Source organism: Tenrec ecaudatus, chromosome 1 (assembly GCF_050624435.1).
Source record: "Tenrec ecaudatus isolate mTenEca1 chromosome 1, mTenEca1.hap1, whole genome shotgun sequence".
Lineage (NCBI taxonomy): Eukaryota > Metazoa > Chordata > Mammalia > Afrosoricida > Tenrecidae > Tenrec > Tenrec ecaudatus.
The window spans coordinates 13,975,778-14,000,531 of NC_134530.1; the positions used below are offsets into that span (position 1 = coordinate 13,975,778).

Sequence of the window (24,754 nt, forward strand, 5' to 3'; positions counted from 1 at the left end):
CGACACACATGATTAATGAGATTTATTACAGAAGTAACAGATTACAATTCAGGACCCAGATTAACATGGAGGTTAACAAGAACTCAGAATAAAGTTCTTAGCTTGTGCCACTAGGCCTTGTCAGTGCTGGTCCCTGGTCTCTACCACAGACTGTGCTGTGATTGGCAAGTAATACAGTCTTGAGTCATCCCAGTAAGTACCAGAGGTATCTTCTCCGCTAGAAAGCCTCTTGTAAGAAGGGTGCAGCTGTTAGGTGCCATCGAGTTGTTAGGTGGCAACCTAGTGACCATACACACAACGAAATATTGCCTAGTGCCATGCCATCCTTATAATTGGTCCTATGCTTGATGCCATTGATATATCCGAGAAGGCCCACAAGGAGATGGATGAGTGTCTCCTCAGTAGGTAGACAAGCTGAATTCCACCAATAAATACCCAAAGACACCTCTCACCACCAACTGGACTCCTGATAGTGCTCTCTCTATGCCAGCAAGCCCACTGTGGCTGCTTTTCATAGCCTATCACAAACTCTTGTGCAGATCTCCTGAATTGGCTGCTACCTGTTTCTAGGTCATATTTGCCATGACTTCTTACTGCCTCATGTTGTTCCTCTTGTGGTATTAATGTTTCTTAGTGGAAGGACCATTGGTCCTAATGACATGCTCCATTGCTGGAGTATTTTCTTGATGGAGTGGAGACATCCTACCACACTGTGGCACTGACTCTTCTTTAAATCTAGAGGGATGGCAAAATTGACTAACACCCTACAATCCATGCACCTTATTTGCACCATCTCACCCAGTCATTTTGTGGGAGTTACAAGATCATAACTAGAAAGGCTATATGGTAGTAATTCACTGCACGGCAATTCATCCTGAAATGTTATATGGTCAGTGATGTGTGAGAACTGACGTAAGACTTTCCTACATTTCTTGCTGTAAGGCCAATCTTCATGGTAAGTTCTCACATGTTTACGGAAGGAGGAGAAACAACTAAAGGCTTTCTCACATTCCTTACATTCGTAAGGCTTCTCTCCACTGTGAGATCTTATATGGTCAGTGAGGTGTGAAGACCGAAAAAAGGCTTTCCCACATTCCTTACATTGATAGGGTTTCTCTCCACTGTGCATTCTTCTATGGGTTGTGAGGTGTGCAGATCGAGTAAAAGTTTTCCCGCACTCTTTGCATTCATGAGGTCGATATCCATTGTGAGATCTCATATGACCGGTGAGATATGAAAATTGACTGAAAGTTCTTCCACATTCCTTACATTCAAAAGGCTTCTCTGTACTGTGAACTCTTACATGTCTAGTGAGTTGTGCAAACTGTTTAAAGGCTTTCCCACACTCCTTACATTCGTAAGGCCTCTCTTCACTGTGTGTCCCTATATGGCTAGTGAGGTGTGAGGACCGACTAAAGGTTTTCCCACATTCCTTACATTCGTAAGGCCTCTCTCCACTGTGCGTTCTTATATGGGTCCTGAGGTGTGAGGACCGGCTGAAGGCTTTCCCACATTCTTTACATTCATAAGGTCTCTCTCCACTGTGAGATCTTCTGTGAGTAATGAGAGATGAGGAACAACTAAAAGCTTTCCCACATTCCTCACATTCATAAGGCCTTTCTCCACTGTGAGTTCGCATATGTATAGTGACAGAGGAGGAACAACTAAAGGCTTTCCCGCATTCCTTACATTCATAAGGTCTCTCTCCATTGTGAGATCTTATATGTGCAGCAAGGGATGAGGAACGAGTAAAAGCCTTACCACATTTTGTACATTCATAAAGCCTCTCTCCACTGTGAGTTCTTATGTGTCTAGTGAGGCTTGAGAGATAACTAAAAGCCTTTCCACACTCCTTACATTCATAACGTCTTTCTCCACTGTGTGTTCTTATATGTCTACTGGGAGGTAAGGAACAGGTACAAGATTCCCCATAATCTTTACATTTACATACTTTCTCTCTCAGGCAAACTTTTAGGTAAGAAGGACAACCACAGTCTTCTCCACATTCCTTATAATAAGGATTGCACCCAGTAGGAGATATGATGTGATGATCAAACAGTGAATGATCCACAAAAGCTTTTTCATACTCTAGGTGTTCAAAAGGATTTACTCCAGTGGGCACTGCTTGGAGACCGGTAAGATTTCCAATCCAGTTCAAAGCTTTTTCAGCTTCATTACTGTCTTCAAGTTTATTTTCTGTATCATCTTTAGTTTCACAGATGTTCTCTACTGTATACATTCTGTTAAAAATAGGAATTCAATTTGTTACCATCTCACAATTACAGCACACAGGTATTGGGAGTATTCTGCCCTGAAGTGTTTCATGTTGCGGAGGTGGAATCATCTTGCAGACAGTGTTACCATTCAAGTTACAGTGTTTTAAAGTAATGGAGTATCTAATACTTAGACACACACAGTGTGTTTCATGTATACACCAGATAATACTCACTTGAACAATATTAGACCTCATGTATGTGTGCAGTCCCACAAAGTTATAACAGAGTTTACAATTCTTGCCTGGAGACCAGGATGTACTTTGGTAAATACTGTATATCCTATCGACTCTCACTGGCCTCTCCCGGTCCACAGCTATCCCATCCCAGTGCAGCAGAGGGAAGAAGGTCCAGACACTCATCTACAACTGCCTGTACCAATTCACTAGCTTCAGAAAGGTATTGCATGGACACTGCTGTAATTGCTTAGGAGCATTTGGCGATGGCACTCTTTGTGTTATACCCTAGGCTACAGCTCCCCCATGGTGGTGAAAATCAGATGGTCTGCACTATAATATCAGTGGGGAAGAGGAGGAAAGGCAGCCTGTCGGAGGAGGAAAAGTAGGTTCACTGGAGTGTGGAAGGCAGGGCAGGCAGCCAGTGGCACACATGTGGTTGGCTGCTTGCATGGGGAGTAGATCCTAGGTGGTACCAAACTAGGGCTTGCATGGTGATTGTCCTGTTTTTCTCCTGTACGTAATGGTATTCTCACAATAGTCATATGACATTTCATTCTATATCACAAATTGTATTTTGGATATTAAGCAACTCTTAACTGTACTCAATATCTGATTCACACATGGAAATACTTGGCTGTGGAAAACATGTGAATATGCATTTCAGAGCTACTTTTGCACACACAAACATCATGATAACCTTAAAAGTGTCCTGAATTACTATTCACTGTCATATTAATAATACTTACCTTCCATGGCTTCCTGGGTCTTGGTGGTGATGTTCAATGCCATGGAATTCATACATTTCTAACATGGTGGGCCAGGAATCATTCTTCATGAAAAACGTTTGTCCACTATTATCCTGTTTAAAAACTGATGCAATAATTTTAACTGGAGTTTCACAAGATGAAACTGAACAGTAAGGACATTTGATGAGGAATTGGGCAGATGGGAAAAATAACCTTTTGGTACTTGGCTCTTACAGGACTTTGAAAATGGTCAAAAATATGAACAATTTACTAAGAAATATTTTCCTGCCAACTGGCATTAATGTTTCACATCAGTCAAACTAAACCTAGCTACCAATTTGATTTCAATTCATACCAATCCTGTAGGACAGGGTAATATACACTGACCCCTTATGGTTTCTGCAGCTGGAAATATTTAACAGAAGCACATTGTCACATCTTTCTCCTAGTGACCAGCTAGCAGATTAGAATCACCATCATTTTAATCAGGCTCTGTGGTCACATAAGTTGAGTATGATTAGGAAAACAAAATAAACAGGTAGTGCAAATAATGTATGTGTATTAAAGGAAGCATCAAAAGTGGAAATGGGATAGGTCTCTTCCTACAGACCTAGAAAACAGCAGAAGACTGATAAAAATAAAATCATAAAAGTCAGCTTAGGTAGGTAGAGAAGTACCACCTCCCAAAATTAAAGAGAGATTCTTTCAAACAACTGTTCACCAGTAATTTCACCCCATCAGGGCTGGCTCTAGAGAAGTCTGTCTCCACTCTCCCTAGAACTTCTCATTGCTTCTCAGGGAGAAAATTAGTGTGGCGGAAATAGTACACAAATAAAAGGATCGTAAGAGAGAAGGCAAGACTACCACATTTCTCTGAAGCTGATCTAATACTATGGTCTTCACAGTCTGTATAGATGGATGGTGTGAATGATTTTTAGCAAAATAATCACATCAAACATTTAAATCCTAATATGATCTAAGGACTAAAATCTTTAATATGTGAAGTATATGCTAATAAAAGTTTTTAAAATTGAATATACATGATAAAAATGCCAGTGAGGTCCTCAATGACAAACTTCTCCTTGTCATAAAGTGACCCAAGCCAATGCTTTTAACAAGAAAAATACCCAGTTTAATACGTCCATGATCACTCTCCTAGGGAAGCCAGTAGCCCGATGAGCACAGTGACACCTTTCGTGTTTGCAATGCCTCTGATTTCTCATCCCGGTGCCCATACGATGTCAAGGAGTACAACATAGTTACTCAGGAAGGAAATGGGAAAAGCAAAGCCTTCCTTACCTGAATCTAGGTTCCTAACGGTTTCCATCATCACATCTCTGTAGAGGTTCCTCTGAGAAATATTCAACAAGGCCCACTCCTCCTCAGTAAATTCCACAGCTACATCTTCAAAGACCACGGAATCCTGAAATGACGTACATATTGTGGATCTACAAGGTACCAGCTTCCCCACAGGATCCAAAAGGGGCGATCAGGCTGATGGACCTGAGGACCTGAGAATGCACAGGAAGGCCACACAAGGTTCCGTGTTCTACTATGCACTTTGACCATCAGCAACAGCCCCTCACTGATTACATTTACCTCCCGACTGTTAGTGTCTTACGTCACAGTTTGACAATATTTCTAGCACAATAAATTCCTCTCACCACCGTTGACTCTGGCCAATCCAGTTTTATTCCCCTCAGAGGGGTAGTGAAAAGTAAAGCCTCCAAGGAGAGGGATTGGCACTGGCTGCAACAATGGGCCAAGCAGAGGAACAATCGTGAGCATGGTGCAGGACTGGACTGTGCTTTGTTCTATTGTTCACAGGGCTGCAACCTACTTGATGGTATCTAACAACACCTATAAGCATAGCAGAAAGCATAGCAATCTTCTATTAATGAAAGACCTATTTTCCTCCTTTCATAAGACCCACCTAAACATATAACAAAACATGAAGCACAAAATGAAAGAAAGTAAACAATAACTGAAACAAGGAGAGACAGTCTGCTTTACCCATTGACGGAATAGGAAAAACAAGCTCAGAACCAGGCTCAGATATGGCACGGGTTTGGGAATGAAAGATGGGAATTTAAAAGACAGCTTGCTTGGCCAATCAGATAGAAGAAATCTGTATTTGTGCCCAGTCCAAAGATCCAACTGAAGGAAGACATAATAACATGCCAGTAGGATAGTGGTCAGGAAGATTCATAATCAAGTGCAGCAGTATACAGATTGGTATGGAACTGCCAGAAATCCGAGCTGAATTCAGAAGGCATGTAACAAGGGATATAAGCTTAGATCCGATGGATTTGGGGAAAAGCAGAGGCCAGAAAGATCTCTGTGTTTTTGTAATGGTGCCATAGTATTTGACTGTGGGAATCATAAAAAAACTCCAAAACTTATAGATAACTTTACGTCAGAAGGGAATTGCTGAATACTTCTGTGCTCACTGAAAACGAGTACCAACGGGCAGCTGACTGAGCATGTGGGGAAACTGCAAGGTTGGAAATCAGGAAAAGTGTGCATAAGTGCTGCATATTTTCACCATATTTTTCAATGTATCTGGTAAGCATATGATCCAAGAGACTTCACTATATGAAAAGAATATGGTATTGGGATAAAAGGAACACTCATTAACACCCTTCAATCTTGCTTGCTGAAAGCATAGCAGACTTGAAAGAGCTACAGATGTAGATCAAAGACTATGTCCTCCCAATGGATCACACCTCAATATAAAGAAGAAAAAATTCTCACAACCAGAACAATAAGCAACATCACGATAAATGCACAAAATATTCAAGTTGTCGTGAGTTTCCTTTTGCTTTATCTACTCAATTCCTGTGGAAGCAGCAGGCAAAAAACAAAAAAATCCCAAAAGAAACATACTGGCATGAAGCAGGGAACCAATAGAGAGGTTTGTGGGGCCGGCCCCAATCCCAACTAGGTGGACACTGCCTCCCTGCCTTTCTTCCCAACTCTCCACCCAAAGAATGCACTTCAGAGGAAAGCCCTGGAGGTACAGCTCAGGCAAAGGGGCGTGTTTGATCTGAGCACACAGGAGCAAACAAAGAAGGATGGAGAGAGAGTGGAACACATCCTGGCCCACCACACCTAAGGACGATATTCCTGCTCAGAGCAGCCAATGCACAAAGAGGACCATAAGGCCGGCTCCACCAGGAGCCATGATGTCCCTCTCTGACCTATAGCACTATGGGGGACAACACTGGAGACACTGTGCCTGATCTGAGCCTAAAACCTAGGTGCAAAAGCCTAAGGGTGTACAATAGAGCACCTAGGGGAACAAAGCAATGAAGTCCCTGGGGAATACCAAAAATAGACTTTGGGGCCAGAGCATGGCATCCCATCAGATTCAACTGGAAAATACTCCTAAAGGTCAACAGACAGACTTGGAACAATTTATAGGCTTTTCTTTTTTTGACATTGGTTTTTTTTGGGGGTTGTTGTTGTTGTGTTTTGTTCTATCATATTTTGTGCTTATTACTGTCTCTGCATTTCTATCTAGATAAGATAGGTGGGATAAACAATCCGAAGGAGAAAACAATGGGAGCAGTGGTTCGGGGGGACACAGGAGAAGGGGAGGTGGGGAGAAGCCAGGGGGCTGTCAACCAACCCAGGCAACAAGTGACCTAAAACCAATGGCGAGGAGGGCATAGGATTCCTGGTGGGGCTAGATCAAGAACAATGTAGCTGAGAGGAATTACTGAAACCCGAATGAAGGCCGAACATGATAGTTGGACAAGAGGAAAGTAAAAGGAAACAGAGGAAAGAACTAGGAATCAAAGGACATTTATAGAACTCTAAATACAGGCATGTAAATATGTACATGTATTTATATATATAACAATAGGGAAATAGGTCTATGTATATATATTTATATGTTAAGTATTAAGGTAGCAGGTGGACATTGGGCCTCTACTCAAGTACTCACTCAACTCAAGAACCCCTTGTTCTAATAGCCCAGAATTCCGTGATGCTCACCTTCCCGATACGGATTGCTGAAGACAAAATGGTAATATAAGCTAATGTGGTGCCCAGGTTCATGGTGCCCAGGCATCAAAAGATATAGTGTCTGGGGTCTTAAGAGGTTGAAGATAAACAAGTAGCCACCTAACCGAAAGGCAATAAAGCCCACATGGAAGAAGCACACCAACCAGTGAGATCACGAGGTATCAATGGGATCAGACATCAAAGACCCAGAACAAAAAATCATATCATTGCAAATGAGGGGTAGTGTGGAATGGAGATCCAAAGCCCATCTGTAGGCAATTTAGGGAGATCCTCTTACAGAAAGGTCTCGGGGAGGAAACAAGCCAGTCAGGGTGCAGTATTACACTGATGAAACATACAACTTTCCTCTAGATTTTAGTGGTTGCCTGCCCCCACCACTGTCATGACCCCAATTCTACCTTAGAAATTCGGCTAGACCAGAGCAGAACTGGTACAGATAAGAACTCAAAACACAAGGGATACAGGACAGATAAAGCCCTCAGGACCAATAATGAGAGGAGTGATAACAGGAGGGTAAGGAGAAGGTGGGGGAGAAAGGGAGAACCCATCACAATGATCTACATATATTCCCATCCCAGGGTGACAGACAACAGAAAAGTGGGTGAAGGGAGACATCGGTAAGTGAAAAAATAATAATATCAAGGGTTCAAGAGGGAGGGAAGGAGGGTAGGGGGAGGGGGTAATGAGCTGATACCAAGGGCTGAAGTAGAGAAAAACATTTTGAAAATGATGATGACAACATATGTGCAAATGTGCTTGACACAATGGATGTATGTATGGATTGTGATAAGGCCTGTAAGAGCCCCCAATAAAATGATTTAGAAAAAAGAAATGCTGCATTATTCTTTTTTTTCTAACTCTAGGTCTTTGCACATTATATTTTACTTTACCCTCTCAATCTATTCTTTGACAATTTTCTGTTGACCTCTTTGACATCATCACTTCTTCCATGTCCCTTAGCTACGCTACAATGAAGAGCAAGTTTCTCAGGTCTTCAGACATCCACTTTGATCTTTTCTTTCTTTCTTCTCCTTTTAATGGCTTTTGCTCTCTTCATGCATGATGTTTTGATGTCCTCACACTGCTCTTCAGCTCTTCTGTCTTTAATGTTCACTGAGTCCAACGTGTCTTTGAGATGTTCTTGACATTCGGGAGGGAGACTCAAGGTCCTATTTTGGCTCTCATGGACTTATCTTAACCTTCTCCAGCTTCCATTTGAAAGGACATAGGAGCAGTTGAGCCTCTGTTCCTTCGCCATCATCTCTTCCCACAGTACTGCTTGATTTCCGTAGACCATCTGGAGAAGTCCACATTGGTGACAGCTGCCTTTTGTGCTCTTGAAAAAGAGTATTTACGATGATGAAGTCATAAATCTCGCAAAACTCTATCATGTGATCTCTGGCTTTGTTTCTATTACAAAGTTATATTTTCCAACACTTGTTCCTTCCTCTTTGCCTCCAACCAGCAATAATTATCCATGCATCTTGACTGCATGTTTGATCTATAAAGCTATACAGAAGCCCTAAGTAGTCAGAGAAAGATGAACCAACCGTGGGAAAATGTCCACAGCAATGTCGGCACTGGAGAAGTATGCTTTAATGGTAGAACAAAGTACCACACACAGAGGGGCAGCCAACTGCGGTTGCAAGTTTGCAAACCTGGAGGTTCTGGCTGTTAAGAGAAAGGCAGAGTAGCTTTTTGGGGGTGGCTTTGGGATCTGAAGGTCAGTCAAAAGTTCTGTAACTAGAGTAAGAGTTCATACATGCTCAGGTTCATTTCAAACAAAGCATGGCTCTGTATCAGTGGATGGCTCTTGACAAGTTCTCTCAGTAATACACGTGTCTTGGCGCATTCCTTCAAAAAGAAAGGCCCCATGAAGGATGCTTTCATAAAAGTTCCCATTAAAACATCTGCTTCCAAGAGGATCTGCTGGGCAGTTACATTCAAGGCAGAGATGTCAGCTGACAGATTAAGGTAGCTATTTGGGGAGGATGCAAAAGGGCAATCTAGACATATTTCCTGGAATGAAACTGGGTGATTACAGGGGCTTCTTATGAAGAGGTTGCATGCATTGGCAAGAAACGGTCGGGTAAATTGCACTGAAAAATAGTTTTCAATTATACCCATATACCTGCTCATTCTTCAAGGGTAGCAAAGGCTATGAACATGTTGCTGGAAAATCTTACCTTATCCACCCTACTGGTTTCATCTCCCCCCTTCTTTGTGCTCCCTAAGCATGAAGTCCGCAAGAGGAAGAACAGACAGCAGTGGAGGAAGAATGAGGTAGCAGACAGAGGTGGTGCTGATGAGTACTTTGAACTGTTGAATGCAGTTACCAGTCTGCAATGTAAACCTCCCTCCTAATGGGTATTTTTAAAAGGAAAAGGAAGTGTCTGGTTTTAATGTTTACATTTATATTCACTACAGAGCGTCTTGTGAAAGGAAAACGTTGGCACTTATCCCCAGGTCCACAGTGATGAGGTTAAAAACAAAGAAAAACCTGACACAACTATGACAGACCAACCAAATGCAGTGCATTGTGGAGTCTTGTACAACCTAGATACAAGCTGTGGATGTACTGTGAGAACATCTCCAGGGTAATTTGCAAACCGACAAAAGCACGTATAAATTCAAAGCTATCTTTCTGTATAGGAAAGTAGGGGAAATGACAATTCCTAATCCTATGGCCTTGCATTTATAAAAGGAAATACTAGCAAGATGCTTAAGAAAGTGCTTGATAAAGCCGGTTATCTTCAGGTGGCTGGTGGAAGAACAGTCTGGCTGAGGGCACGGTTAGGAACAAGTCTTCACAAAGATTCCTTGTTAAGTGAATATTCAGATTGGAACCTTGAAGGCATCACTTATTAGAAAAATATAATAACTTTAGTTTTAAAGATAATATTTTAAAAGTTTCCTTAGAATTCCCATTTATAAGTATCATGCCATTTAAGATTCAATCCCTTAGGGCATAGCTTCCCACAATTATTTGGCCTACCACCACCTGTTCAGAAAAGAAATTATTCAGCACCCCTGCTGATATTTTAAAAAATTTACACTACAGTCCATTATCTAGGATACAGTGTAGTTATCTGCTTTTGTAGCTCCTCTGGATCATTCCAGAGCCCCACAGAAAGTGATGGGACGCCCTAGCTACTGAATTGTCAGTAGTTAGACAAGGCCATCCCGTCCTCGGGCCATTGCACTCTCACACATAAACACACACCCAAACCATGTCCCCGGGGAACTTTCTCCTCTCGTCCTCCTGTGGTGCTGGTATTCTAGTCCTTCGACTCACTCGCTGAGCATACAAACATGGGCACGAGGGCCCAGGTGCACGGCAATATTATAAGTTACTGGCCCACACTTTGCAGTCAACCAAGGCAAGATGCTCTGCCCTTCTAGATCTTTAAATGAATGAATGCACAAATCAATAAATCACTGCCTTCAAGTTGACTTCTTGCTCATAGCAACCCTATAGGGAACTGCCCTTGTGGGTTTCCTTCCATGACTGTACTTCTTTACAGGAGTGCAAAGCCTCATCTTTCTCCCACAGAACAGCTGGTGCTTTAGAACAGCCAACGGTGTGGCTAGTGGTCCAACACATAACCCATTCCATCACCAGGGCTCCTTCTGTACCTTAGCTTAAGTTTCCTACAATTAAAAGCCTTTAGTTCAACCAACATAGCTTTCTTTTTCTTAGAATGGCATTTTTTTCAATCATTTTATTGGGGGCTCGTACAACTCTTATCACAGTCTATATATACATCCATGTATCAAGCACATTTGCACATTTGTTGCCATCATCATTCTCAATACATTTGCTTTCTACTTGAGCCCTTGGTGTCAGCTCCTCATTTAAAAAAAATCATTTTACTAGGGGCTCATACAACTCCTATCACAATCCATACATACACAACAAAGCGTTTACCACCACCCCACCTTCATGTCCCCACACCAAATCAGAACCAAGAATTACCAAGAGTGCTTAGGGACTGCTGCTCTCTCCCCACCAGGACTCAGGATCGCGCCTGAGTGGAATGCGACCGCCTCTGGATGCCATGGCGGGCAAGCAGGCCTGCACAACGAGTCGTGGTTCTTCCCCTAAAACACTCTCTCTAATCTTCTTCACGTTGCACCATGCTAGCGGTTGGCTGTAGTTTTAGAACTACACCAAAAAAGGCTGCCGTGCCGGGGGACCAACAGCTCTCTGCAGTGATGGGACAGGATGAAAAGGCTGCCGTGCTGGGGGACCAACGCCACTCTGCAGTGATGGGACAGGATGACTCAAGCACCAGCCCTCCATGTCCATGTCCAGAGTTGCTTTATTTATTGCTGGACCCTGCTCAAGAGGCAGTCATTCAACACAGAGCACGGAGGCACAGCATGGGGATGTTCAGACCCTCATGCTGTCAGCTCTGAGTCACATACGGAAGGTGTCCAAGGCTTGCTTGAAAACCCACACATGTATAGATTCTTATTCTAAAGAGGAAGGGCTCAGTGATAGCAGAACAGGAACTTAAGATACCTTTTAGGGTTTAGACCTGGGCTCTGTGTGCCACTTAGTGGGAGCATATAGCTGGCCCCCCATCAAATCATACTACTGCACCTCCTTATGCTAGCATTCCCCAGTGTTCTATGCACTCACCATTGCGTGGCTAGAGCGTCTGCAAGGGGAGTGTATGTCTTCTCTGAATCCAAGACGCCACTTTTGCAAGACGGATGGAGTGGAAGCAGAGCCACTGCTCGGTCTGGAGGCAGACGAGTAATGTGTGATCCACACCGCTTGCCAGAGCAGATGGGCCTCTAGCTTGTGAGCCAAGATCACCAAGATAACCAGTTGCCTAGATTGGACTAGTTCTCTCTGTGCCACACCAGGACCTGAAATAAAAGAAGATGGGGAAGAGACCACGTTGAGTAAGAGGGAGTGATGTTCTTGGCCTTCAGAGCTTTCCCCAGGCAGGATCCCCTCTGAGCTTCAAGGGAATGTCACCCTGAGGCATTTACAGTCAAGGCAGAACAGGCTCCAGACTTCCAGAGCACACGCCAACATTCCAAGCACAGACACATAACCTCTTCCTTTTGGCAGTAATGCCACACACTCTGACTCATGGGCTGTAAATCTTTACAGGGGCATCCAGGCTCCTCCTCCTCCCTCGGCGTGACTGGCAGGTTTGATCTGCTGACCTGGCAGCTATTTACCAGCCCAGGTCATAGCCTACTACACTGGCAGGGCTCCTCAGCCCTATCTGTTAGAGACAACTAAGACCGAGGTGCACATAGATATAAAAGAAATACCACAAGTGCATGCTTTTCAAAAAAGGACTCTTAATCTCTCTGTCTAAGAGGCTGGAAGTCCAAATGCAAGGTGTGAATTCTGTTGGTCCACCCATCTGCCAGGGTGGTCTTGAGAATCCTTTGTTCACCGGAGCCATGAAAGTCCCTACCTCCTTTGGGGGGCACAGAGATTGAGTCTACTCTGTCACTGCCGTGAGCTGTGACTTGTAGGGAAGCATCTTAATGAACTCATACTTAATAAGCTCATATACTTACTTAATGAGATCTTATACGGCTATGAGTAGGAACCGACTTGATGGCCCCTCACAACAGCAGACTGTACTCTGTAAACCTGAAGAGACCAACATCCTTCTCCAGTCTCTTGGCCCCTTCCATATTCAGGGGCCCACTTATTCTTCCATACCAAAATGAGCCCCAAAGGTGAGCCAGCCAAAAGAAATGAGGCGCCTAAAGCATCAGAGGGGTTAATCCCAGCTTGGTCAGCAAGTTCCATGCAGGGGGGTCTGGCCAGGTGTTCAGGATTGCCGCCCCAGTCGGGGTGTCTGATGCTTCCAGCAGCACCGCATGGTTGCTTGAAACACATCAGGAGGAACCTGGTGAGAAAGGGCCGCCATCCTCGCCTGTAGCAAGCTGACATTGACAATGGACCTCTCTGAGCAAGGGAACACCTACTGAATTTTCCAGGTAGTTTTGCAAAAAAAAAAAAAGGAGGTGGAAGAGGTGGGCTCAGGGAGCATGATCAGCATGCTGGAGTTCTGCACTCACCAGAGGCCCACTGCTTTGCTCCAGGTCTCAGTCCTACTGAGGCCCTGAGGGCAGCAGAGTGAGCAAAGAGAACTGAGAGCAAGTGCTGGAAAGGGGCGGGGAGTGTTTCAGCAGCCCCTGTTCAGAGTCCTTGGCTCTCCCATCTCTGCTCCTCCCCACTTCTTCCCTGGCTTACAGGGCACAAGGTTGGTGCTTGTGGCCGATGGCATCAATCAAAGAGGGCTTAACCATGATGGAGGTAGCCAATGAATTCTTTGCTGCAGATATGAAAGCAGGGATTTTTAGGTGGCCCACATCCTCTGGTAGTGCACCTACATGTGGCTCACAGCTTGAAGTGGCCAACTGAGTCAAATCATAGAGGGTTAGAGAATGGGGTGTGAGCTGTGGACCCCTGCTGGATGGCGGTCCAGAGGTACCTAAAGGTAACCAGAGAGAAGATGTGGGTAAAATATGTGGAAGTCTTTGGAAGCATCTGAAACCTGAGAAACAACTTTGCCCTCTGGGTCCTACGGCCCTCCGCTCTCCCTGAGGAAGGTCCTCAAGTAGAACCCTGCAGGTTCCTAGGGATTAGAAGTGGGGACAAAGGACACCCATAGGTCCCAGCCCTGCAGAGGGACTGGAAGCTCCATGCAGAGGTCACAATACTTTGGTTAAAGATAAACAAGCCACAATACCAGTTTTGGTGTAATGCCCTGGCCGAGTACAACCTTATCTTTGGAAACTGAGCAGTTACAAGCTTCCTCCACACCCCTCACAGCCCCAGGTGGCCTTCTAGAGGTGGATGTCCACTTGGGATTGACCTTGACCCCCTCTGTGGGAGAATACTACCTGCAGGCCCTGGCAAAGAAAGCAGTCCTGAACAGTGTCCCTATTAGAAGGTTTTAGTACCGACCTGGGGTGGTGACTAGGGACCTGACACTGTGTTCTTTCCCTGCTACACTCCATTGGTTTCATTGCATGGATGACATCATGGTACCTGCTGAGGATGTTTCTCTCTTATAAGATTGTCTAGACACTTCAATCACCCCCAAAGGGTGTAGAGGCCAGGAATAGCAGTAAACTTCGCTGAACATCTGGTCAGGTGAGACCCAGGTGCTGCCTGGTACAAGCTTACCCCATCCTAGAAAGCCAAAAGAAAGGCAGGCTTGGGGTCCCGAAGGGGCCTGGGAAATGAACTTACTTGATTGGGCTCTTCTACTCATGGTGCTTGTCATTCCACAGAATGACTGGGTGAGAGCTCACAAATAAGGTGCTGTGTTTATTGCAGTTGGTGCCTGAGTCCGTTTGGACTCAGTGACCGGATGCGCAGCAGAACAAAACACTGCCTGGGCCTGCACCGCCCTCACAGTTGTTACGTCTGAGCCCATGTGTTGCTGCCACTGGGTCTATCCATGTTGTTGAGGATCCTCCTCCCTTTCGCTGACCTTCTACTTTACCAAACGTAAGGTCTCATTTCTCCTGGACTGGTCTCTCCTGGTAGTATGAAACGAGCCAGCTCAGAAGATGGGAGAGAGAATCTCATGCTCGGAGAGAAGAGCCAGAAGTGGCGGCGGGGAAAGCAGCGCAAGCATCAGAGGCAGCAGCACTAGCAGCAGACAGTGAAGCAGAGCAGCAGGCTCCCCAGCCCGAACGCGGAGTAAACTGGCAACCATAGAGGACTTCTGTAACACTTGTCTATGCAGAGCAGCAACCAAGGGGGCTCTGTGGCTGAGAGACCAAGGAGAGGCAGGCAGGCGTGCTGGCACGGCTGAACAGACACTGCAGACAAAAGAACGGTCCTCTTAATGCTTTCTGATCCTGAGTTTTGGTAACTCGTTAACTTCCCAAAGAGAGCCGCATAATGGTGAGTACTGCCTGGAAATTCGCGATGACACTGCAAAGGATTATCAAGCCCAGCAGAGGAGTCGAGGGTCAGGGGAGATGCAGTTGGTGTCAGAACAGGATAAAGAAGGATGGAGGATGGAGGTATGTGTGTGTCCTGAAGAATCATCCTTGGGCAGACTTGAAGTTGGATTCTTCTCCCTGCTGTACCTTGAAGGAGAACAGGCATGGATCCTGCGCTATTTCCTCCAATATTTCCATGCCACTTGGCCCAGTGCATGAACTCATTACATCAACTCGGGAAGGAAAGAAGGATGGACGGATGGAAGGAAGGAAGGAAGTTATAGAAGGAAGGAAGGAAGGAAGGAAGGAGGAAGAGTGCCTTCTGGCAAAGAGCAGCAGCAAGCTTTTGAGAATGTGAACATGTTCACTGAGCAAGTCAACATGCAGGGGACAATACAAAGTGCTGGGGACAATTCTGTGTCCCCAGAAGGACTCCGTTTCAGAATGACTCCATCATCATAGACTAGTCACTGTCAGAGCCGACTCCCCTCTCTGCTCAGCGATGGGCAGGCCCACTGGCAACACGGCACCTGGGACACTGACGGTCCCGCACAGCAATCAAATGAAAGAAATGAAGGACAGCATGCAGGGTCATCACCTGCCACCTTGGCCCAAACCCTTTGTAGAGTTTGCCTGTAGGGAGTTTACCTATTCGGATTGGCCCATGGCAAGCAGGGCAGGACATGGTAATGAACAAGATTCGGTGGGGAAAAGGCCTAAGGCAGAATATCTGGGCTATTCCCCAAAAACTCAGATGCTGACCTCATCTTCATTTGGCACTCCTTGTATCACCTTCCATGAAGGAGAGATGACAGCACATGTTAGAGCAGTGTGCTCCAAAGGGGCAGCTGCCCATTGGATCCACCCCCAAATTAAATACCATAATGCCTGGAAAAGAGCCAGAGAGGCAGGCAGGGCAGTGCAGTATAGTGATTTGATGACTGCGGTGCAAACTTTCCTCAGGAGTTCATGCCACTGTTCCTGGCTTCCACCCAAGATCCTGGACAAATGCTTAAGGGCACACGTCCAGTAACAGACTGGCAGGTACACACAGTGAGAGGTGTAATGCAGTCATTCCCATGTAAGTGAGCACACCAGGCCACTACACTGACCCTGAGTCGATTCTAACTCATTGGGAGGCTACAGGACAGAGCAGAACTGCCCCTTGCGGCTTCTAAGACTTCGATCTTTATGGAAGCAGACTCAGCTTCACCTTTGGTGGTTTCAAACTTCGGATTTGGCAGTTAGTCATTCAATGTGTAACTAACCCCCTAGACAGGAGTGTTACAGATACCCCAAAGGGCCAATAGTGACCACAACATATCCTTTAAAGGTTACTCCCTGCCATCCAGTTGATTCTGACTGACAGCGACCCTGTGGGACTGGGAGAACTGCACCTGAGGGTTTCTGAGACTGTAACTCCACGGGAGTGGAAAGTCTCGTCTTTCTCCTGTAAAGAGTTACAGATATGGCTGGTGGTTTCAAACTGCTGACCTTGCAGTTAGCAGCCTATAAGGTAATCACTATGCAACCAGGGATCCTCTGAGGTTAGTGTGTGCAAAGAGACAGCCAAAAATGAGCTACGAAGGTATTACCAACTGACCTGTAACTCCCAGCCCACAGACCAAGTGGAGAGAAAGAATAATGCCCTAAAAGGACTGCTATGCGCCGTCATAGGCAAGTCTTCCCTGATGGGGTGAACGCAAGGCTGTCTGAGAAGTGTCCTTGTGTGACAAACTAGGGCATTTCGCGTGATCCTCCAATCACAATGAGTAAGAGCACAGGCTCTGGAATGATCTGCCCGGGGTCTTGCCAAAGCAAAGCATGGTCCTGCACACACCTTAGGAACAGGCAGTGGGAAATGGAACTATCTACTGGCACGTGCCTTGGCACCAATCCAGTGGGGTGCGTTGGTTAAGGTCATCCCTTTGAAGGGAGAGGAACCCACTGGCCTAACACGGGAACCCACTGCCCAGGGAGGGCCTCATGGCTACTTACTGGTGCAGCCACCCAGATGAGGGACATGGTACTCCTGAATGGGTTGGCTCTGGGCATTCTAACAACCATTTCAGGCAGGACATGGGCTGCAGTCCAGACTACAGTTTGTGCCTATGTGCCAGCTAACCAGCAGAACACCACCGATTTGCTATGCCATGTGAAGAAGCAGGCAGAGATCCTGGACAAATGTGATGGCTGGTCTGCTGGGGCCATCCCATTTTCTTCAACCCCTTGAGCTGCTGAGGATTTTGGCTGCACGTGGGCTTAGGTACAGGATTGCTTCACTGTTGGTCTGCATTGCTGCTTTGGTCTGTGCCTCCAGCTGGGGCCACAGTACCTGTCCCCAGCACCAGTTACGGTTTTTTCTCTCAACCCCTTGGGAAAGGGGGCAAGCCAGATTCTAAGAGCTGGCCTCAAGGGGTAGACTGTTGGGGAAACAGGTTTTACAAGGCCCCAAATGGCTTTTTTCTTTTTCTTTCTTTCCTTTTTATTAGCTTACTCCTTTAAAAAAATTTGTGTGTATGGAATCACTCTTAGGTAACTTCTGTTGCTGTGGACTTGAAGGTCTTGTTGAGCTTTGGCATGAAGTCACCTTTGTTCATTAGTCATACAGATACTGCTTTACACTTGGGGCACTGGGGGTGGACTGGGATTGGGGGTAGGGCAGTACAGAGTCTCCACCTTGTAAGTAAGCCTCTTAAAAAATTCTCACACCATAAACCTGGAACTAAGCTGCAACCTCTTTCTTCAGTTTCTCCACCTGCCTCATATGTGGATGCAAACTGAGCCATACCAGACAGATGGAGAAAAGTAAACACTTTAATAAACCGGGTATCAAGAGACAAAAATTATATGATTCCACTTAAATGAATTATCTGGAAGAGGCAAAATGTATACAGGCCAAACAGTTACCAGAGATAACTGGGAGGGAAGAAGGGCCATTAATTTTTAAGAATTATCAACTTCCTGCTCAGAGTGATGACAAAACTTAGAAACAGATAGTGCCAATGGCTGCAGACATGGTGCAAGTAATTCATGCTATTGAAAAATGGTGGAAATAGCAAAATGTGTCGTCAATGTTTTTTAATACACACACACAAAGATAGCATGAAAGGACACCAGGAAACAAGAGGAAAGAGTCTAATTTCTTGATCTGAGCTAAAAATGAGAGAAATGTAGATATGACTGGTCTACAGTGATATGTGAGTGAGTATTTCAATGATTTAATGCCAACAGGGCTTTTGTCTTTGTGTGCCACGGAATCCACCCAACTCACAGTGACCCTTGCCTACTGTCCCTGGGTTGTTTCCGACTCATCGTGGTCCTATTTAGGGTTTCTGAAACTGTAACTGTTTTCAGGAACAGATAGCCTCACTTTTCTCCCACAGAGCAGTGGGGGGGTTCGAACCACCAACTTTGCAGTGAGCAGTCCAATGCTTACCCAACAGCACCACCAAGCCTCCAATAGTGAACCTGAGAAATACAACCACATTTGAGTAAGAGAAGTGTGGAAAGAATGCATTTCTAAGGCAAATGGATCTTGGTGCAGTAGGTTAAGCACTGGTCTGCTAACCACCACAAAGCTGCCAGTTCAAACCCTCCATCCCCTTCAAGGAAGAAAGACGAGGCTGTCTGCTCCAGTAAAGACAGACAGTCTCAGAAACCCTACATAGGGCCACTATGAGTCAGAATCTACTCAATGGCAGTGGGCTTTGGCAGATCTGGGTCACCCTTTTATTAGTACTGGGGGGCTGGGAGGGATAGACTGCTTGCATAACAAAGACTCCAGTAAATAATGCTGTTAAACAGTAAACATAAAGAGATTTGCTAATGACATTGGAGTTAGTAATGAGTTTCCAAACTGGACACGTACACTTAGAGACTTTAAATTGTTGAAAGGCTATCTGTAGTCAGCGCTTGACTTTTGCGTGTCAATGCATATTTTTCCTCTTTGGTTCCAGGTAAAATGATATCCTTTGATGGCTCTTAACATGAACAGTTTTGCTATCTTCATTCTGCATTAATATCACATTTGGCTTAAAAAGAAACATTCTCAAATCACAGCACGATAGTTGCCCCACACATTATTTAATCACTGCAAGCTCTCCTTCTGCATGCTCAAACTGACTTACTATCAACCTCGGCTTTCGAATAGTTGCCCATGCCACATCTAATGAAATAATTCTGGCCTGAAGCAGCAGTCTCTTTTGCAACGCTGTAGTGTGCCTGGCCTTGCATGATCTGTGGAAGGGTTTATGAGTTTCACTACCATACCCCCATTTGCCCTCAGTCCTAGTGGTCGCTGTTCGGACATTGGAAATCAGCATGGTGTTTGTCTCAGTAGTTTTGAGAAGTGAGGCTCGCTGGTAACAAAACTTGTGGCGGATTCCCTAGCACCCAGGGCCGTGCAGTAGCTGGCTCAGTCAGTCAAGCCTTCACATCAAGCACTGGACGTGTGTGATCTCTGTGAATGGGCCATGGCCTAAGCGTGTTCGGCCGCATCACGCTGTTCGGCCCACGCACCAGGGTCGGTGCTACTGCTTCCAGTCATGAAACTGTCGGCCTTACGGCCAGAGAAACTCCTCAAAATGTGCCTCGTTTCCTCCTGAAACGGGACAAATACGCCCCTCAACGCACACACTCCTGCTCCAACCCAGAGTTCTTAATTCTTCTCTACTTTAAACACCCGCAATGATTCAAATCAGGGGAAGTATTCCTCATGAGAAACTTACTTTCTGCCGGAGCAGCGTTCGTGAACAAAAGCCCTGCTGTACTGAGGCGCAGAAAAGCAGGGGCAGCAAGAGCATTTGAGGGGCAGGGCGGTGGCTGCCAGGGGGCAGATCAGCTATGCTGTGTCTCACAGAGGGAAACCCGCCCAGCGCGCCCCTGCTCCTCTGCTTCAGCACAGCAAGTTCACGAGGACGTGGCCCGACCGAAGTCAGTGCATGGTGCGGTATGCGTGCCCGATTTGATTAGTTGCAGGTGTTAAAGTAGAGAACTAGGAATTATGGGTCGCAAAAGGAGGAGTTGGTGGGTTCGGGGGTGCGAGCAGGGAACGTGGACTCGGGCCAACGACCCTGGGGCTTTGGGAGGCCCGTGACTCTGCATTTTCCTCAGACTCCCCGGGAAGCGTGCGCCGCCGGCCCGGGCGCCACACCTGCGTGTCACACGACTTTACCTGTCGGGGCTCCGGAGGCACCGGGCGGCCGTACGGAAACCAGCGACGTGGTCCGGGAGGGCGCGGCGGGCTGGGCCGGGGCACCGCGCGGGCGCCGTGAGGGGCGCGGCTCGGGAGCCGCCCGAAAGCGCGAGGGGCCCGGGCGGCGCCGGAGAGCGGGAGCGGCCCCCCGGGACCCCGGACAGCGCTTCCGGGCCGCGAAAGGCGCCCACAGACGACCCACCGCCCGCCGGAGCCGAAGGGCAGACGAACCCCGCGGCCGGCCGGAAGACGAGCACTTCCGCTTCCGGTTCGGGAGCCGCTGGGCGCCTCTGGGCGGGGCTCGCGGGGCTGCTGCTCGGGGCTCCGCCCGGGTAGAGTGAACTGAGGCTCAGGCGCCGGCAGTAGGACAAGAATCTGTAAGCAGCGTGTCTATTTTGCCTGAAAAGCTGAGGTTTTCTGAAAATGCTTACAATAAATGAAAGGTGGGTTTCCGTAGGCAAAGATTTCTAACACACGTGGAGAGCAGGGAAAAATGGTATTTGAAATTGTGCCATTAGAAAAAAAATTTTTTAAATACAAAGAAAATATTTTTATTTTTATATGAAAGGCGGTAAGAAATTATGATGCCTTAAGAGTAACAGAGGTGATGTAAACACGTAAGATGTAAGATTTAAATGCTACCGATTTTTAAAAACATGTTCTCTAAATAAGCAACTCCACCCCACCGCTAAAATAATTGCGTATCTTTGGAATCCTAGAGATTCTGAAGTCCTGACTTCTGTTTCATTATTTGTCATTGTCCCTGGATTATCACCCAGAAGCAGGGCACCGGCTGAACAAACCCTGTTTGGTCTCCACGAGATCTGAGAAACTTGGAGAGTTTTTTCCCCCCAAAGTAAAAGGCACTTATAGCCAGTCCTGTGAGGAACAGTATGAAAATAATGAGTTATTTTTAAAATAACAACTATACGCAGTTTTGCTTGAGAAAAGGTGAACATAGCACACATAGTGACTTGGACGAAATGAACGAAAATGCGGCCGTGCACTAACTTCACATCTGTGTTTTGTTGGTCATTGCCATTGAGTCGATGCCAATTCATAGCGACCCCTCTCCCCACTGCCACCGCCTCCGGTGAGTTCTGAGACCCTGTTTATGAGTGGAAAGCCCAGTCCTCACGATCATTCGCGCTCATAGTTGGCAACCACTGAGTCAACCTGTAACTTTGAGGGTCTTCTTTTTTGCTGACCCTTGATGTCGGTAAACATGTCCTTCTTCGAGGGCTATATCCCTCCTGATTACATGTGCAAAGTACGTCCAAAGAGCATGCATGCGGCTGTGCTTCTTCCAAGACAGATGGTTACCTCTCCTGGCAGTCCATGGCAGATTTAGTATTGTTTACCAACAGCATGGTTCAAAGACAGCCATTCATGTTCAGTTTCCTTATTCACCGGCCAGCTTTGGCATACATAGGAGATTTAAAATACCATGGCTTAATGGATGTCAATAGCCCCTTTATTAGACAGAGAGCATTTAGAGATGATAACAGTAGACACCAGTTAAAATGTAGTATCTTAATTGATCTCCCTTTGACCCATTTAAAAGTTGCTTCAGTTATTAAAAAAGGGGGCGGGAGGGGAAGGAAATACATGTGGATTACGCTGCTATAAATCCCCTCTGCACACAGACCAGGGATGTCCATAGCCCAACTGTTATGCAGAGTGCATTGGAAAGTACATTGAGCAGATGTAGTAGGGTTGGAATTTAGCACTTTGTCATTTGATCTCTCTTTTGACCCTTTTGGAAGTCGTTCTGGTTTTTAATATTTTCTGCTTTTTGTTTGAGGTTTTTCTCGATTTGATTGTTGTTATTTTATTTTGTTTCTTTTTGTGTGGAGTGGGGTTGTATTTGAAATCAAGGGTGGGTGAATCTACAGAGGCAGTAACTGGCTTAGTGGTTTCTTGCGGGGATGGTAAGGGACATGGGTGGGAAACAGGGAGCTAATAATAAGGAGCACAGAAAGAAGGAAATGTTCTAAAATTGATGGTGCTAATGATTGTACTGCTACTCATAGTATGATTGAATTATTGAGTTGTATGAGCTGTGGATTCTGTCCCAATACAACTCTTTAATAAAATAAAATACCCCAGCTTTAGTCAGGCACACCATAGTTTTTGCTTTTTTAACAATCTAATGGGGTCTTTTGCAGCAGATTTGACCAATACAATCAGTCTTTTGTTTTTCTGTCTACCGCTACCAGAGGCATTAATTGTAAATAGTTCCTGAGCATTACATTACTGGGAACAGAGTAACTTTTATTGGCTGTGGCTTGTTCTTGAAGTCACACAAATGACAGATAGCTCAAAACACAAGCTTTGTTACTCTGTGAATGGTATCAGTAGTACATAGAAAATGAAAAAAAAAGCATTATTGTTATAATAACTTCAAAGTCTTTTGGAGAAGTAAGTGTATGTAAACATTTGTATTGTTCTGCATAGTTTTCAAAGTTCTCACATCCAACCCCGCCAATCATACAAAATTTTGCTTATTTAGTATTTGCACTCATTGTTCTTATAATAAAAATTCATATATATACATTTTCCAACAGTTTCTGCCTCTCTCCCTGCATGCTAACCATAAATCTATAAACTTATGTGTAATCTACTCATATCAATTCCAAATTCCTTCCATAACCATTTCCCACCATCATCTAGTATACAACAGAGGGCTAATAAACATTTTTGTCTAATAGCTAACAGTTAAGACAAAGTTAAAACAATTGCTAGAGATTTATTAGTGGATCATACAATTCGCACAATTGGACATCACACAGTCTGACTAGATGATGCAGCTGAGAAGAAGCAGTAGGTGTTTTCTAGTCCTAGGAACAAAGAAAAGAAGGGATGCTCAGGTGGTTTCAATGAGTCTTCCAGCTATTCATCAAAATGGCTCAGGAAATCCTTTCTTCCTCCGAATTGTGGCCGGTAAGAAGGCAAACAGCTCAGGGATAAGCAGCCAATACCTGCTGACTAAATAACTAAGTGCCAGCTTGCCTGGAACGTAGCACGGTTAATCCCACATGAAGAGACAAGCTGATATGATCTGTAAAATTTAGGTCACCAGTTCTCATCTATTTTCTCCAGACTTGGCAAGAACGCTGTCCTTAGTTTCCATGTGATGTTTCAGTCTGCACATGGCCTTCTGCTCTCCACAACATAGATTCAGATTTTAAAAAGGAGAAAAATGCTAAATGACCGTGATGCATGTTCTTATTTGTTCTTCACAGACCCCCTAGCACAGTTTATATTAGGAAAAGAAAATGTAACAAGAAATCTCAAAGTCAAAAAGACCAAGGGCAAAGATGAACTTTGACATCAGATCTCTTGGGTCAAAGGCCTGTAGTGTTTCCAACACACCGTGCAGAAATCCTAATGAAATAGCCTGTTGGCCCTAACTTTGGGAAAAGTTCAGCATTGTCCAGGAGCCCAGAGATACAAAAGGAAGCATTGTGTCCAAATTATATCCAGACATTCACTCTGCTTGTTGCTACAGTTGTGTGCTTTGGAGTCAGTTCTGACCCTTAATAACTCTACTGGACAGAGTCACACTGGCCTGTAGGGTGTCCAATTATGTCATCTTTATGGGCGCAGGGCCCCAAGTCAGTTTTCCCCCTCAAATGGCTACAAGTGGTTTCAAAGGGACCAGGAACCCTTTACCACCAGCCTTCCTTAGGGGAGACAGTTAGCTCAGACAGGGAAGGAGAGTGACAAAGGGAGCTTCCCAGAGCATAAGAGAACTCGCTCAAAAACAGAGAGGGACAATTCCTGGCACCATCAGGAAGAAGAGCCACCGGTGAAATCTGTTCATGATCCCAGGCTCACGTGGTGCTGGCTGGGATCACAGGCCTCAGAGGCTGTGGCACTGAGATCATGGGACAGAGCAAAGGGACCACACCAAAGGTTGCACCCCTGAAATCAGAGACCAGGAGACAGGAAGCGGAGCAGCAGGCAGGTTTCAGGGCCCCAGAGGGAGAAGTCAGAGGATCACATGGCTGAAGGCCCAGGACCAGAAGTAGAGATTTAGCTGCTGGCTGAAGAGAGGGGCTGCTGTGGACCAATGACTACAGCTGTATACTTCAATGATTCTGATGTGTGCTAACCTATTAACTTCCCTAACAAATTCCTAGCCATGTCTTTGTCTGTGAGTTCTCTGTGGGCATTGCAATACATTATCAAACCCAGCAGAAAATATTGTGTCTTGGGAGAAATAGTTGGTGTCAGAATAAGGTTGAAACAAAAAAAGCTGGAGGGTGGAGGCACGTCTGATGTATGCTGGAGGTCATCAGTCTTGGGTTTCTGTGGAGATGGTCTCTCCTTCTCCCTGCTGAAACCAAAGGAGGGCAAATATGGGCAGTTTTCCCATGAAGG

The 24,754-nt window shown here is 45.5% G+C and overlaps 2 protein-coding genes across 2 annotated transcripts in view; both read right to left on the reverse strand.

Moving 5' to 3' along the window:
* On the reverse strand, positions 1 to 20,616 carry LOC142445699 (uncharacterized). The gene is made up of 5 exons (XM_075547638.1): positions 20,348 to 20,616; positions 11,873 to 12,105; positions 4,498 to 4,621; positions 3,199 to 3,322; positions 1 to 2,240 (listed from the first exon to the last, which is right to left on the reverse strand). The coding sequence occupies exons 2-5, from the start codon at positions 11,873 to 11,875 to the stop codon at positions 803 to 805; spliced, it is 1,689 nt and encodes a 562-aa protein (XP_075403753.1). The 5' UTR covers positions 11,876 to 12,105; positions 20,348 to 20,616; the 3' UTR covers positions 1 to 802.
* LOC142443800 (olfactory receptor 7C1-like) overlaps positions 20,344 to 24,754 on the reverse strand; it is a 17,203-nt gene continuing 12,792 nt past the window's right edge. The window contains exon 3 of the mRNA XM_075545059.1: positions 20,344 to 20,743. Coding sequence (XP_075401174.1) covers positions 20,344 to 20,743 — 400 coding nt within the window. The remainder of the gene's footprint in view (positions 20,744 to 24,754) is intronic.